General features: G+C 39.9%; 1 protein-coding gene across 6 annotated transcripts in view; it reads left to right on the top strand.

Annotated features, from left to right (window-relative positions):
- Positions 1 to 14440, top strand: part of pnpla6 (patatin-like phospholipase domain containing 6) — a 204031-nt gene that overhangs the window by 25118 nt on the left and 164473 nt on the right. For all 6 annotated transcript variants that reach the window (XM_073069197.1, XM_073069195.1, XM_073069200.1 and 3 more), the window contains 2 exons: positions 948 to 1013; positions 11788 to 11875. In XM_073069197.1, the coding sequence (XP_072925298.1) occupies positions 1011 to 1013; positions 11788 to 11875 (91 nt within the window). In that variant the 5' untranslated portion in view covers positions 948 to 1010. The remainder of the gene's footprint in view (positions 1 to 947; positions 1014 to 11787; positions 11876 to 14440) is intronic.

Here is a 14440-nt window from a genome sequence, read left to right as displayed (position 1 = left end):
CTTTTTCTTGATGTCCTTCCGAGTGAATGTACCTCTGAGTGTATCAGTTAGCTTCTTGTCATCCTTGTGTTTAAGCTTTACCATGTTGGCACCTCAATTTTTAGATATGTGTGGTTCAGGCATACTCTTTGACAGTAGGAACAGAATTAGATATGTGACTTAATAACAGTTGAATGAGGAATATGCTGGGCCACAAAGTTGTACATTATGGTGCATAGTTCTGGTGCTTCATGGATGTTCAATTTTGTCCAATTAGCACAGTTCTAGTGCTATCCGCCTCAAGGGTTGTCCTTGGTATGTAGCACTTAGCAGACTGGTAACCATTAGAATGGTTGATGTCTGATCATTAGAAAGAATCAGGGATAGATTTTTTGGTTCTTCAAATCTGCTCTGTCATTTAATAAGATTAGGAAACATCTACCTCAGTTTCAACAAAATAACCCTCTATCCCCTTTTCCCTAATCTCCCTAATGATCTTTGCTTTGAATGTTTTCAACAGCAAGCATACACAGCTATCTGCAGTGAAAACTTGTAAAGGTTCACAACTCCTTTTAAGGGATGGGTGGAGGGTGTGACTTCTGCTAAATCCAAAATAACTATACCTTTACTTTATGTTACTGACTAAAATATCATTACTCATTCCTGCCGGAGAAATAATTGCTACCTTACCAAAGCATGCAAGAATTTTGCATGCCTCTCCACCCATTTGTTCTTTCACCAACTAGCACATGTTTACTGTTGGCATTATTGTTTTTCGGTGAGGTAAGCTTTTTATAGAGTGTTCTAGAAATAAATAGTTCAGCATTTTAGTATGAGATTAAACCTCATTTCCTCTGCAAAGCCATGTAATAATGTCAACGTTAGGCTGATCTGATAACATGATTCTATCAGTAAATTATTTATCTTTCTGTAAAGTTTGATACATGTGTTTACAATTTTTTTAATAGAATGAAACTGATGGAAGTTTATTAGATCTGAAGGCTCTGGTTGAGAACCAACTACAGACCACCATGGTAAGTGGTATTTATTTTATTTTGGGTGGCTTGACATGCGACAATGGGACCCATGAAATCATGCTTAGAGTTTTTCAAACAGGACTGATAGAAAAAACGTCTTAAACTTTTTGTAAGGTATTCTGCAATGACATCTTGGGCTCAGGATGAATTATTCCTAGGAGCATATTAACAAGAGCCACTGTTGAGAAATTCTAAGCATATGTAGTGAGTCATTGACGAAATGTACCTGGCTTAAAAGGGCAATCTGAGCAAGACTGAAGGCTTTATTCTTTATTTTGGGGATAATTAAAAAGGATCCCTTGAGGATCTGCTTCATTCGACTGATCAGGGGAAAATCTTGATTATACATCTCATTGCAAAAGGTTACCCACCTGAATTAGGGAAGTAGTTTTGTAGGCCCTGACACTTCAAGCACGTGTGTATCTAAGTACTTTTTAAGTATAATTATTTCTGCCTCTTCTGCCATTTCAGTTGCTGAATTCCAGATGCCCCCTCCCCATCAAACTATGGGTGAAACCATTTATCCTGACCTCTCCTCTAATCTTAGTTATATTTATGTGGAATTTGGCCCCTTGGTCCTCCTCATATCAAGATCCCGCAATTCTGCTTTAGTTTTTTTCTGTTCCCAAGGAAACAATCCTAATTTATTTGATTTTCAGATGGCTACAATTTTCCAATCCTGCTGTTATTGTATACCTGCTCTATACCCTCTCCAATGCCTTCACATCTTTCCTCTTTGACAAGAACTGTGCACAGTAATGAGCTGTGTTCAATCCAGTGTGCTGTACAACTCTAGCATAACCTCTCGACTCTTCTGAACTGCACTTAATTAAGGAAAGTATTACAGATGACCTTTTAACCATCCACTTTCATTAACTTTTATTGCTACTTGCATGAATATGCTGACATATATTCCAACTTCCCTCTGTTCCTTGACATCACTAAGTTTTCTCACATCTGTTGTCTTAAACATCACAAAATGTATTAATTCACTACACCAGATTAAATTGTATTTGCAAATGTTCCACCTGACTGATTAGATTGTCTTCTTGCTTAATGCACTTGGGAGCTTTTATCCTGAATGTCAGACACGTGTCCAATTTGTTGTATCATATTTTGTATATTTCTTTAAAATAAAAATCATTAATAACTGTTACAAAGATCAAGAGACTGAGTACTGAGCGCTATGAAACCATTGATACCTACCTAAGGTCACAAAAGAATCCCAACCATTATCCACTGTCTTCCGATTCTCAAGCAAATTATAGATGATGTGATTTGATGTGTGCTTTTATTTTTCTGACCAGTCTGACATGAGTTTGTCAGTAGCCTTACATGTAGACCATGTGAAACGTACCACATTAACCTTCATTTCTTCAAAAAATTCATTTGTCAGTCAAGCACAATCTACCTTTAAATCTATGATCTGTCAATCAAAGCACACCTTGTACAATTTCCAAAATGGCTGGTTATTTAATTGTTTGAATCTACTGTACCCCTGAGTATGACCATGGCTGTGGTCTGCTTAGGAGAGCAACAATCGACAATGCTCATTGCTCCCACTGCCTGCAAATAGCAATCATCAGAAATGAAAATAAAAGTCATATTCTGTCACAAGTCCACAATTCAAGGAGCCATTTTCTAACTGGTTGTCCCTGTTGACCCTTGCCAATTTCTAAAGATGCACCATAGAGAGTATCCTATCTGTATGCATCACAGCTTGGTATAGTAACTGTTCTGCTCAAAACTGCAAAAGTGCAGAGTTGCAGACTTAGTTCAACACATGATTAAAGCTAGCCTCCCCTCTTATCTACACTTCTCACTGCCTCAGTAAAGCAGCCACCTAATCAAAGACAACTTCCACCCCAGACATTCTCTCTTCTTGCCCTTCCCATTAGTTAAAAGATATGTAAGCCTGATAACATGTACCAGCAATCTCAAGGACAGCTTCTATCCCATTTTTATAAAACTGTTTGATCTTGTATGATAAGAGGGGCTCTTGGCTTCACTATCTATCTCATCATGGCTTTGTACCTTATTTTACTGCACTCCTTCTGTAACTAATACTACCTTCTGCATTGTTACTGCTTTCCTCTTGTACCACTTTGGTGTACTGATGGGATGAAATGATTTGTAAGGGTAGTACACATAACAAAGTTTTTCACAGTACCTGTCACATGACAATAATAACCCAATTCCCAATGTGGGCCTTCTGGGGGGAAGATATTGTGCACCTTTATGTTGCCTCCACTCCAGTGTTCTGCACTATTCTCTTACGCTAAAATTTTAGGAGGTAGTGCTCTGGATGAAAATATTTGCCATCCTGAACTCTATAATAGAAAATTCCACCTGAAAAAATTTCTGTCTATCTCGGTCCTAAATGTGCATAAAAATTTTTTGAGATGGGGTGCAAAGTTCTAGTTTCACTAACCACTTCTCATCATCTTCTCTATTAAGTCATTAAGAATTTTATATGCTCTAGTAATATCTCCTTTCCTAACCACTTTTATTTATTTATTCTAATGTGATAAAACATCCAAAGGTAATTTAACTGAATATTATCATTAGAAAAATTGATATTGAACCACAAAATGGTACTCTGATAATAATCAAAAGCTTGGCCAAAGAGATAAGTTTTTAAAAAATAAAGATGTTAGGTGTGTAGTGGTAGAAAGAGACTAGCTGTAATTTTTACAAAATCATAACCCGATTAGCAGCATAAGGCCTGTACTGTGCTGTATTGTTCTATGTTCTGCTCTATAATGACATGGATTACATGAAGTGACATGCATATAGGCTATTATGTTAATATATTGTTCTCAACATTGAAAAAAAACACTAAGAATAAAGATAATGGCACAGTATTAGGAGAAAGATGCCTGCCTCACAATGACCCTTGTTCAGTCTCGATTTCTGTTGCTGTCCCTGTGGAGTTTGCGGGAACTTCCTGTGACTACATGGGCACTTCATTTTCCTCCTGTGCCCCAAAGCTCTGTTGGTGGGAGGGGGGGGGGTGTTAAAATAATTGTCTACTGTATCTTGTCGCCTGTGTAAAGGTGAATGATCAAAACTGAGGTCTTTGAAGGAAATGCAGGGAGAATAGGCTGCAAGAAGAATCGTTGATGTGCATATGCTGGCACAAATTTGTTGCACTGTCATTCTATGTTGTAATAGTTCCCTGGCCCTTTGAGCTTGCTCTACCATTTCTCAAAACCATGGCTGATCTAGTACCTCAGCACCACATTTCTACACCATTCTCAAATCCCTTGTGTTTTGACCAGCAGCCAATCCGGACATCAGAAGTTTTGAGAAGAGGGGACTTCAATCAGGTCCACTACCTGAGTACAAAAGGCAGAAGTGGGTCACCACAGTAAAAAAGAGCTTTGACTAGCAACCAATTGGTGTACGGGATTGATGAGCAAGAGCAAATTAGAGTGCAGGTGCAAGCGCAGCGGCCGTCATTTGAATGGACAGAGTCAGAGTGGTGATCTTGTGGCTTTAGCTCTTCAAGACTTAGTAAAGAGAGGATTCAGTCAGAGAACACGAAGAAAAGATCGAGGTTTTTTTTTCCCTTCCCTTCTTTACATAGGATAGTAGAGATGCCAAGCAGGATAGCTGAATGCTCCTTTTGCAGGATGTGTGAAGGCAGGGAGACCTCTCGTGTCCCTGATGACTGCTACTGCGAGAAGTGCATCCAGCTGAATTTCTAGCAATCCTCATTAAGGAGTTGGAGCTGGAACTGGATGAACTTTGGATCATTCGATAGCTTGAGGGGACGACAGATTGGACATATAGAGAGGTAGTTACCCCCAAAGTGCAAGACACAGGAAGCTGGGTGACAGTCAGGAAGAGGAAAGAGGTTAAAAAGCTAGTGTGGAGTACCCGTGTGGCCATCTGTCTCAACCACTGGGGGGGTGGTTGCAGGGTTGAGGGTATGGATGACCTAACAGAGTAAGGTCACAGTCGTTGGGTTTCTGTCATGGAGTCTGCCTCTGTGATTCCGAAGGGAAGGAAGAAGAAGAGGCATGCTGTGGTGATAGGGGATTTGTTCGTTAGGGGAATGCACAGGAGGTTCTGTGGACGAGAACGAAATTCACAGATGGTATGTTGCCTCCCGGTTGCCAGGGTCCGGGATATCTCAGATTGAGTCCTCATTATTCTTAAGTGGGAGTGTGTACATTCAGAAGTGGTGGTCCATGTAGGTACTAGTGACATGGGTAAGATGAGTGACGAGGTTCTGCATAGGGAGTTCAGGGAGTTAAATGCTAAGGGCAGGACCTCCAGGGGTATGATTTCAGGATTGCTATCTGTGCCATGTGTTAGTGAGACCAGAGCTAGGAAGATTATACAGTCTAAGACATGGATAAAGATTTGGTGTAGGAGGGGGGACATGAGATTTTTGGATCATTGGGCTCTCTTCCAAGGAAGGTGGGACCTGTACAGAATGGATGGTTTACACCTGAACTAGAGGGGGAATAATAACCTAGTTGGAAGATTTGTTAATGCTGCACAGTAGGGTTTAAACTAAATTTGCGGGGGGATGGAAACCAGAGTGCCAGAACAGTTAGTGGAATGTTTGTGGAGGTAAATATTGGTGAGACCTCAGACAAAGTTAGGAATCAAAAGATTGAGCATGGTATAACTAGTGCCCTGAGCCACATATATTTCAATGCAAGAAGCATTGTAGGAAAGGCAGATAATAATACTGAAGCTGGTTTACAAATAGAGGCAATATGTGGTGAGAAGAGGCTATTGATAGAGCAAAATTGCAGACAACAGTATGAGTTGCAACAAAAAAGATGGACAAAATCGAAAAGGGTGAATACAGGACAGAAGTTATTATATTAGAATGCACACAGTAGACAGAATAAGGTAGATGAACTTGTAGCACAGTTGCAGATTAGCAGGTATGATGATGTAGGCATCACTGAATCATGGCTGAAATAAGATTATAGCTGGGAGCTTAATGTCCAAGGATACACATTCTAATGGAAAGACAGACAGGAAGGCAGAAGGGGCAGCTCTATTGGTAAAAAATGAAATCAAATCATTAGAAAGAGGTGACATGGGGTCAGAAAGTGTTGAAACATTGTGGATAGAGCTAAGGAACTGCAAGGGTAAAAAGACCCTGATGGGAGTTGTATACAGACCCTCCCCCCCATGCAGTTGTAAGGATGTGGCCTACAAATTACAATGAGAGATAGAAAATGCTTGCCAAAAGGGCAATGTTACAATAGTCATGGGGGGGGGGGTGTTCTTCAATATGTAGGTAGATTAGGAAAATCAGGTTGGTGCTGGATTCTGGGGGGGGGGGGGATTTTCTAGAGTGCCTAAGAGATGGCTTTTTAGAGCAGCTCTTCACTGAGCCCATTAGGGGATCAGCTGTTCTGGATTGGGTGTTGTGCAATGAATCAGAATTGATTAGAGAGCTTAAGGTAAAAGAATTCTTCGGGGAATGTGATCGAATTCACCCTGAAACTTGAGAAGGAGAAGCTAAAGTCAGATGTATCAGTATTACAGTGGAGTAAAGGGAGTTAAAGAGGCATGAGAGAGGAGTTGGCCAGCATTGATTGGAAAAGAACACTGGCAGGGATGATGGCAGTGCAGCAATGGCTGGAGGTTCTGGAAGCAATTCAGAAGACACAGGATATGTACATCCAAAAGAGGAAGAGCTATTCTAGAGGAAAGATGACATAACTGGGGCTAACAAGGGAAGTCAAAGCCAACATAAAAGCCAAAGAGATGGCATATAATAGAGCAAGAATTCGCAGGAAGTTAGAGGATTGGGAAGCTTTTAAAAACTACCAGAGAGCAACTAAAAAATCATTAAGATGTTGAAGATGGAATACGAAAATAAGTTAGCAAATAAGATTAGAGAGTATACCAAAAAATTTCTTGAGATACATGAAGTGTAAAATAGAGGCAAGAGTGGATATTGGACCACTGGAAAACTATGGGGGACAACAAAATGGTGGACGAACCGAATTTAGTCATACATCAGCAGTATGGTGGAAGTTCCAAGTGTCAGGTGTCATGAAGTGTGTGAAGTTACCATAACTAGAAGGAAGGTTCTTGGGAAACCAAAAGGTCCGAAGGTAGATAAATCACCTGGACTAGATGGTGTACACCCCAGGGTTCTGAAAGAGGTAGCAGAAGAGATTGTGGAGGCATTAGTAATGATCTTTCAAGAATCAGTAGATTCTTGACTGTTCTGGAAGACTGGAAAATTGCAAATGTCTCTCCAATCTTCAAGAAGGGAGAGAGGCAGAAGAAAGGAAATGATAAGCCAATTAGTCTGACCTCAGTGGTTGGGAATCTGTTGGAGTTGATTAAGGATGAGGTCTCCGGGTACTTGGAGGCACATGATAAAAATGGGCCATAGTCAGCATGGTTTCCTCAAGGAAAAATTTTACCTGAGAAATCTGTTGGAATAATTTGAAGAAGTAAAAAGCAGGATAGACAAAGGAGAATCAGTTGATGTTGTGTACTTGGTTTTTCAGAAGGCCTTTGACAAGGTGCCACACACGAGGCTGCTGAACAAGCTACAAGCCCATGATATTACAAGAAAGATTCCAGCTTGGATTGATTGGCAGGAAGTAAAGGGTGGGAGTAAAGGAAGCCTTTTCTGGTTGCTGCCAGTGACTGGCGGCATTCCACAAGGGGCTGTGTTGGGACCAGTTATTTTTAGGTTATATGTCAATGATTTTGATGATAGAATTGATGGCTTTGTAGCAAAATTTGCAGATGATATGAAGATAGGTGGAGGGGCAGGTAGTTTTGAGCAAGTAGAAAGGCTACAGAAGGACTTGGACAGATAAGGAAGATTGGCAAAGAAATGGCAAATGGAATATAGTGTCAGGAAGTGTATTGTCATGCATTTCGATAGAAGAAATGAAAGGGTTGACTATTTTCTAAAAGGAGAGAAAATACAAAAAACTGAGATGCAAAGGGACTTCGGAGTCCTTGTGCAGGATTCCCCAAAGGTTAATTTGCAGGTTGAGTCTGTAGTGAGGAAGGCAAATGCAATGTTAGAATTCATTCCAAGAGGACTTGAATATAAAAGCAAGGATGTAATGTTGAAACTTTAGAAACCACTGGGGAAGCATCACTTGGAGTATTGTAAGTAGTTTTGGGCCCCTTATCTTGGACAGGATGTGCTGAAGCTGGAGAGGGTTCAGAGGAGGTTCACAAAAATTATTCCAGGATTGAGAGAGTTCTCATATAAAGAACATTTGATGGCTCTCGGCCTGTATTCACTGGAATTGAGAAGAAAGAAGAGTGACCTCATTGGAACCTGTGGAATGGCGAGACCTTGATAGAGTGGATGTGGAGGAGATGTTTCCTATGTATGGTGCGAGAGTCTAAGACCAGAGGGCACAGCCTCAGAATAGAGGGGCATCCTTTTAGAATGAAAAGGAGGAGGAATTTGTTTAGCCAGAGAGTGGTGAATCTGTGCAATTCTTGTGATTCTGCATTCAAAATGAGCTTTCCCTTTTTCTGCACAGGCCTTTTACGACTCATTTGGCTGACCAGTTCTTGTCTCCCTGCAGTATTTCACAGTTCTAGTAGCCAGGTTAGCAGATATTCCCCAGAATATTTTTGTTTGTTTCAGTTCCTAAAATCCAGATTGCTGATGATTTTTTTTTCCATGGCCTTATTTTCTGAAACCTCTGTCTTTAACTATCTGTGAATTCAGAGGTTTGATTTTTGTAGAAGACTGTTGTACACTTTAGGTACATTTTGCCTTGTTTTAAATTTGTCTTTCTGTGTCATAGAGTTTAGATAAAAACAGCAACATAAAATTATAATTAGAAAAGGGTGAAAACTATGAAATTATTCAATAAATTATTTAATATTAAGTTAAATGTTTTCCTGCAATAACAAACATGATAACTTTGCACTAAGTGGAATGCCGATTCCCTCCAGAATTCAGGCTAATGCCAGGAAGGCTGGATCAGAAATAAGCTGGACAAGAAGTGAGTTGATATTTACCTTCTTAGCTATTATACAGAACTTTATCAAGGCAGTCAGACAATGTGGACATCTTAACAGAGACAGTCCTGACTAGATTGGAGAAGTGAAAGGCCTTCTATTAGTTTACCCAATCAGAGTTTGGGATACTTCAACATTCACCAACCAGACCACCGGTGAGTAAGCACTTTCTTTAGATGAGCTTCATACCGTAAAGTTAAATGAGTAGGGAACCTCTGTATAGTCTTTCGTGGATTTGGAGTCTACAGTGATGGCCTTTTAAACTTTATGAACTAAATTATTGGTAAAAGAGTACATCCACTTTGACAATTTGAAGTTTAAGGTAAACCTAGTTATCAAGATTGAGTTAGATTAAAGTTGTTTGTGAAATTGGATTAAAATGGCAAAGGATAGCTTTGAGATGTCCTGGGGAGTTTTTTTTTCATATTTGGTTGACATGGGAAGAATATCCCCACTCTGTTAAACTGAAGTTGAGGATGGCATTATTAAACAAAAAGATTAAAAGTTTCAAAGATTAGTTGTCGGTCTGAGGATGTGGAGAATTTTAAAAGCTAGCGAAGGACATTATTTTAAATCATAGGAAAAAATATAAAGTGAGCAAAACAAAACAGCAAGTTAGAGGGCATTCTGTATACAGAAAAGGAGAGGTAAAACCTTCGAGCATGTAAGAAGCAAGGACACTGCAGATGAAAATGGTGAATGAGAAACTGTCAATGACTTTAAGCATTTTAGAGTGCTTTGTATGAGAAACACAATTGGCATGCAGTTGCGGAGAATAGTTAGATGTGTGGAATATTTTCCTTTTTACGTAAGGTGGTTGATACCTAGAACGTACTGCCAGTAGAAATGGTGGAATTGAATACGATGAAGAGGAATTTATACAGGCACTACTGGACATAGGCAAGACATGGAAAGATATGGTCCTAATGCGGGCAACTGTCAATGATAATAACACTGATTCTGAAATGAGAGTAGTGAAGCTGAGCAAAAAGGTCAGCATGGATAGGTTTGTGTCGGGGGGGGAGAGTTGGGGGGAGGAAGGTGAAGGACCCATTTTTGTGTTGAAGACTCTGACCGTAAAGGGGGGGAGCCAGTTGATGCAATATAATTAGATTTTCAAATGTTAAATAAATTAGCAGATAATATTGTTGTTGCAGAAGTTGAGAGCTTGTGGGACTGAGATGATCATAGTTAGCATGGATACTGAATTGGTTAACTGGTAGAAAAGAGAGACTAAATTTAAGCAGTTCAATTTCAAGTTAACGATTTGCAACAAGGAGGGTATTTCTGATTAGTGCTTGAGCTATTAACAGTATGTTACAGGGTATACAAATTACAACAGATTTATTTCAATTACTCATCAGTGCATGAGTCTGGACACTGCTGGTAAACACTGTCCATCCTTAATTGTCCGTAACTCTTGATGCCATCTTCTCAGTATTAGCACTGATCCACTGACTAAGAGCTTGGCTCTGTTAAAAACATGTTTCCTAGCCACCTGTGGAGTGAAGTTTTTTTTACTGATGCTCCTGCACCCGAACTAACTTGGCACATGCCTAAAAAATAGAAAATGGCACAAAAGCAGGTGTAGAAACAAGGTGCATCAAGATAATCTCTAGTTCTCTCCCGCCCTAAGTCATAAAATTCTCTTTTTTGTAAACTCTGACCCCAAATATGCAACAGCCATCATTGGCATGAAGGTACGTGTAGTGTGGAAATACTTCAAATATCATTGCATGGGCATGCAGCATCTATCAACAAGTCAGGCAGCATCTATGGAAAGGGATAAAGAGTTCATGTTTTGGGCCCAAACCCTTTGTCAGGAAGAGGGTAAGAATAAGAAGGTTGGGGTGTGGAGGAAGGACTACAAGCTGGAAAGTGATAAGTGAAGCCAGGGTAGGTGGATGGGGGAAGAGGGGGATGAAGTGAGAAGTTGGGAGGTGATAGATGGAAAAGGGCTGAAGGAGGAGAAATCTGACAGAAGAAGAGAGTGGACCCTGGGAGAAAGAGAAGGGGCAAGAGGGGAGCCAGAATGGGGAATGTAAAAAGGGAGAAGAGGGAATAGGGTAAGAACACCAAATGAGTTATGTTAGATTAGATGAAGTGCAAGTGAATCAGTGGTTCACATGGAAGGACTGTTGGGTGATTCTTGCCTACTGTAGATCTTGGATCTCTCGCCAGCTGAAGTCACAATAAAAGGAAGCAGTTGATTGAAATTATACAGTGTCTGACTTGACTTAATTCTACAAGTGAATCAGTGGTTCACGTGGAAGAGCTGTTTCTGCTCCTGAATAGAAGAAATAGAAGAGATGAAAACAACTCTTGTAATTCATTGCGATAGTATTGTAGTTTGTGCAGTGGCCACAGAGTGACACTGGATAAGGGAGTAGGGAGCTGTGAAAGTAACACTCTCGTCAAAATGTTTTGAGAGGAGGTGAATGGGTGTCTGACTTAGAATATTTTTGTCGCAAGCAGAAGTTGTGAATGATGGCCTTTTGGATGGAGAGGCTGGTGGGGTTGATATTGAGGACCAACGATCTCTTTCCTTGCTGTGTCCAGGAGGGAAGGGGTTGAGTACAGGTGTGCTTGATGCAGTGTGGTCAAGGGAATTGTCCATTACGGCGGGATGGAAACAAGGGTCAAGGATAATCTCATGTCCACATTTTTGTGATACTCAGTGTCATTCATAATACTGCTTTAGATTGAAGTTCTCAAAAGAGATTGTTTTATAATTTTATGTTTTATCTTTCTTAAAATAAATATCGATTCTATTTTTCAGATGATGGGAATAATTTTGGGGGCTGGTGTGGCAGTCATGCTGATTGCCTCCACCATTCTCATTATTCATAGGCGCTTGCAAGAGAGAAGTAAGTATGACTGCAGTGCAAAATGTTCTATTACTGTGTGTTCTGTTATGTTCTCTTTTCTGGTTGATACTTCAGTGTCATCTCTGTCTGCGTGAGTTGATGGGCTGTCGGGACTTTGAGACGTTCTTTTAAACCATGCCATGAACTGCTCTTTATCAGATTACGGTATTGCTTTGCACTGTTGAAACTATGTGTTATAATTATGTGGTGTTTTGTCAGTTAGTCTTTTATCAATTATGGTATTGTCTACACTGTTGAAACTATATGTTAACTATAACTATATGTAATCTATGTGGTTTTGTGTAGATCTTGTAGCTTTAGTTTTGTCTGATGGGTTTGTAGCTCCCTTCTGGGGAACGTGCCAAGACGGTAGCGCGATATCGATACGCAGCAGCCTCTCCAGACTCTGGATTGGGGATTACCAAACATTATGTGGTTTTTCTTGTGTGGTCTGTTTTGTGCTTTTTCATGACATAATTCCGGAAAAAGTTGTCTCATTTTTTAACTGCATTGTATTTGTGGTTTATAAATGACAATAAACTGAATCTGAATCTAGTATTGCACCATCTTCCCTGATCTGAATTTTTGCTAGTTTGTAAGCAGTGCCAGAGCTTCCATTTATGAAAATCATATTCAGAGGACCTATTGTGTAAGGCATAAAGGAGTCCTGACTTAACTGGAGTCTCTGGGGATCAGGGTACTGAGTAGTCCATATCCAAACACAACAAGGCTTGGACAGTATTGAGGTTTAAAATAATAGGTGGCAGGTTACAAGAGAAAATCTGCAGATGCTGGAAATCCAAGCAACACATACAAAACTGGAGGAACTCAGCAGGCCAGGCAGCATCTATGAGAACGAGTACAGTTGGCATGCTGGGCCAAGACCCTTCAGCAGAAAGAGGAATAGAGTTAAAAGGTGGGTGGAGGGGAGGGAGAAAAACAAGGTGATAGGTGAACCCGGGAGAGGGAGTGGTGAAGTGAAGAGTTGGGAAGTTGATTGGTGAAAGTGCCGGAGAAGGGGGAATTTAATAGGAGAGGACAGAAGGCCATAGAAGATAGAAAAGGGGGGAGGAGCACTAGAGAGACATCTTAAACAGGTAAGGAGATAAGGTGAGAGATGAAAAGGTGATGGTGAAGGGTGAAGGAGAAATGGGGGGGTGGGGGGACAGTCGAGGAGTGTCCCGAATTGTAATAACATCGAGCTAATCATTGCGCTATTATTAAGCAGAAATTGAGCTGGGGTAGCCATGTACACAATGTAGTTAATAAGAACATGATTAAGGCTAGCATGTAATACCGAGCAATTCTTTTTTAACTGCCAAACCTGTCCATGTATAGTGTTCAAGTCAGGAGAGTGATGGGTCACTGTAGCTTTAACAACACTCAAGAAGCTGTTGAATTCTGATGTGTTTATTCAGTGGTTCTTTGGAAGTCGAAAATGAGGCATAGAATTTGTTGCTTACAATCATTTATTAAACTTTACAAGAACAGAGAAGACTAAGGCAGGAAGATGAAACAAGAGGGAGAGAGAAAGTGACCCTAATAGCAGGGGAAAGAGACCAGTCCAGCATGGTTTGGTCCTCTTACACTAGTTTGTTAATTCCATTAAATTTCCATAGACATTCCATTTAAATTCTGTTGTTTGAATCAGGCATTGAGGTAGCCCTCATTCAGGAATACGATGCCCTCAACTACCGCCAAGTTGTTACAAAAGCAACTGAAAGCACACTAAGCAATTACATGGAAATAGGTAATTATATAAAAAGATGCAAACAGGTATTAAAAAGCTAAACTGCACAGAAAATAACAATAATACAGTCTATCCAATGTACCTCCCTTGATTCTAAATCATACATATAGAATGATTACATCTGAAGTTCAGAGGCAGGAAAATTGGTGTTACCTATGTTAAGTATAAAATAATGAAAATTCACCTATTATGGAAATATTTAGAAGTTTGTCATTGCTAAGTAATTGGCTTTGTAAATGGGCACACTTGCGTGAGTTTGAACTACTCTATTAATTGAATTGAATTGACTTTATTACTTACATCCTTTATATACATCAGGAGTAAAAATGTTTATGTTATGTCTCCGTCTAAATATGCAATGTGCAATTTATAGTAGTTTATAATAAATAGTATGTACAACAATATAACACAAATACGGTTGCATCAGCATGAATTAATCAGTCTGATGGCCTGGTGGAAGAAGTTGTCCCAGAGCTTGTTGGTCCTGGTTTTTATGCTGTGGTACCATTTCCTAGATGGTAGCATTTGGAACAATTTGTGATTGGAGTGACTTAGGTCCCCAATGATTCTTCGGGCCGTTTTTACACACCTGTCTTTGTAAATGTCCTGAATAGTTAGAGGTTTACATTACAGATGTGTTGGGCTGTCCACACACTCTCTGCAGGGTCCTACAATTAAGGGAAGTACAGTTCCTTCAATTATAACCTTTATACAAGTAAACAAAATATAAGTTATGATAAGGTGTATTAGGACAAATAAATAGACTTGGATTGAGTAAACTAGCTTCCAAGTCTTGAATGAATCCATTTGAAGAA

The sequence above is a fragment of the Hemitrygon akajei genome, chromosome 16 (assembly GCF_048418815.1).
Source record: "Hemitrygon akajei chromosome 16, sHemAka1.3, whole genome shotgun sequence".
Lineage (NCBI taxonomy): Eukaryota > Metazoa > Chordata > Chondrichthyes > Myliobatiformes > Dasyatidae > Hemitrygon > Hemitrygon akajei.
The sequence above is the reverse complement of the archived record's forward strand: the minus strand, read 5'-3'. Positions and strand labels throughout refer to the sequence as shown.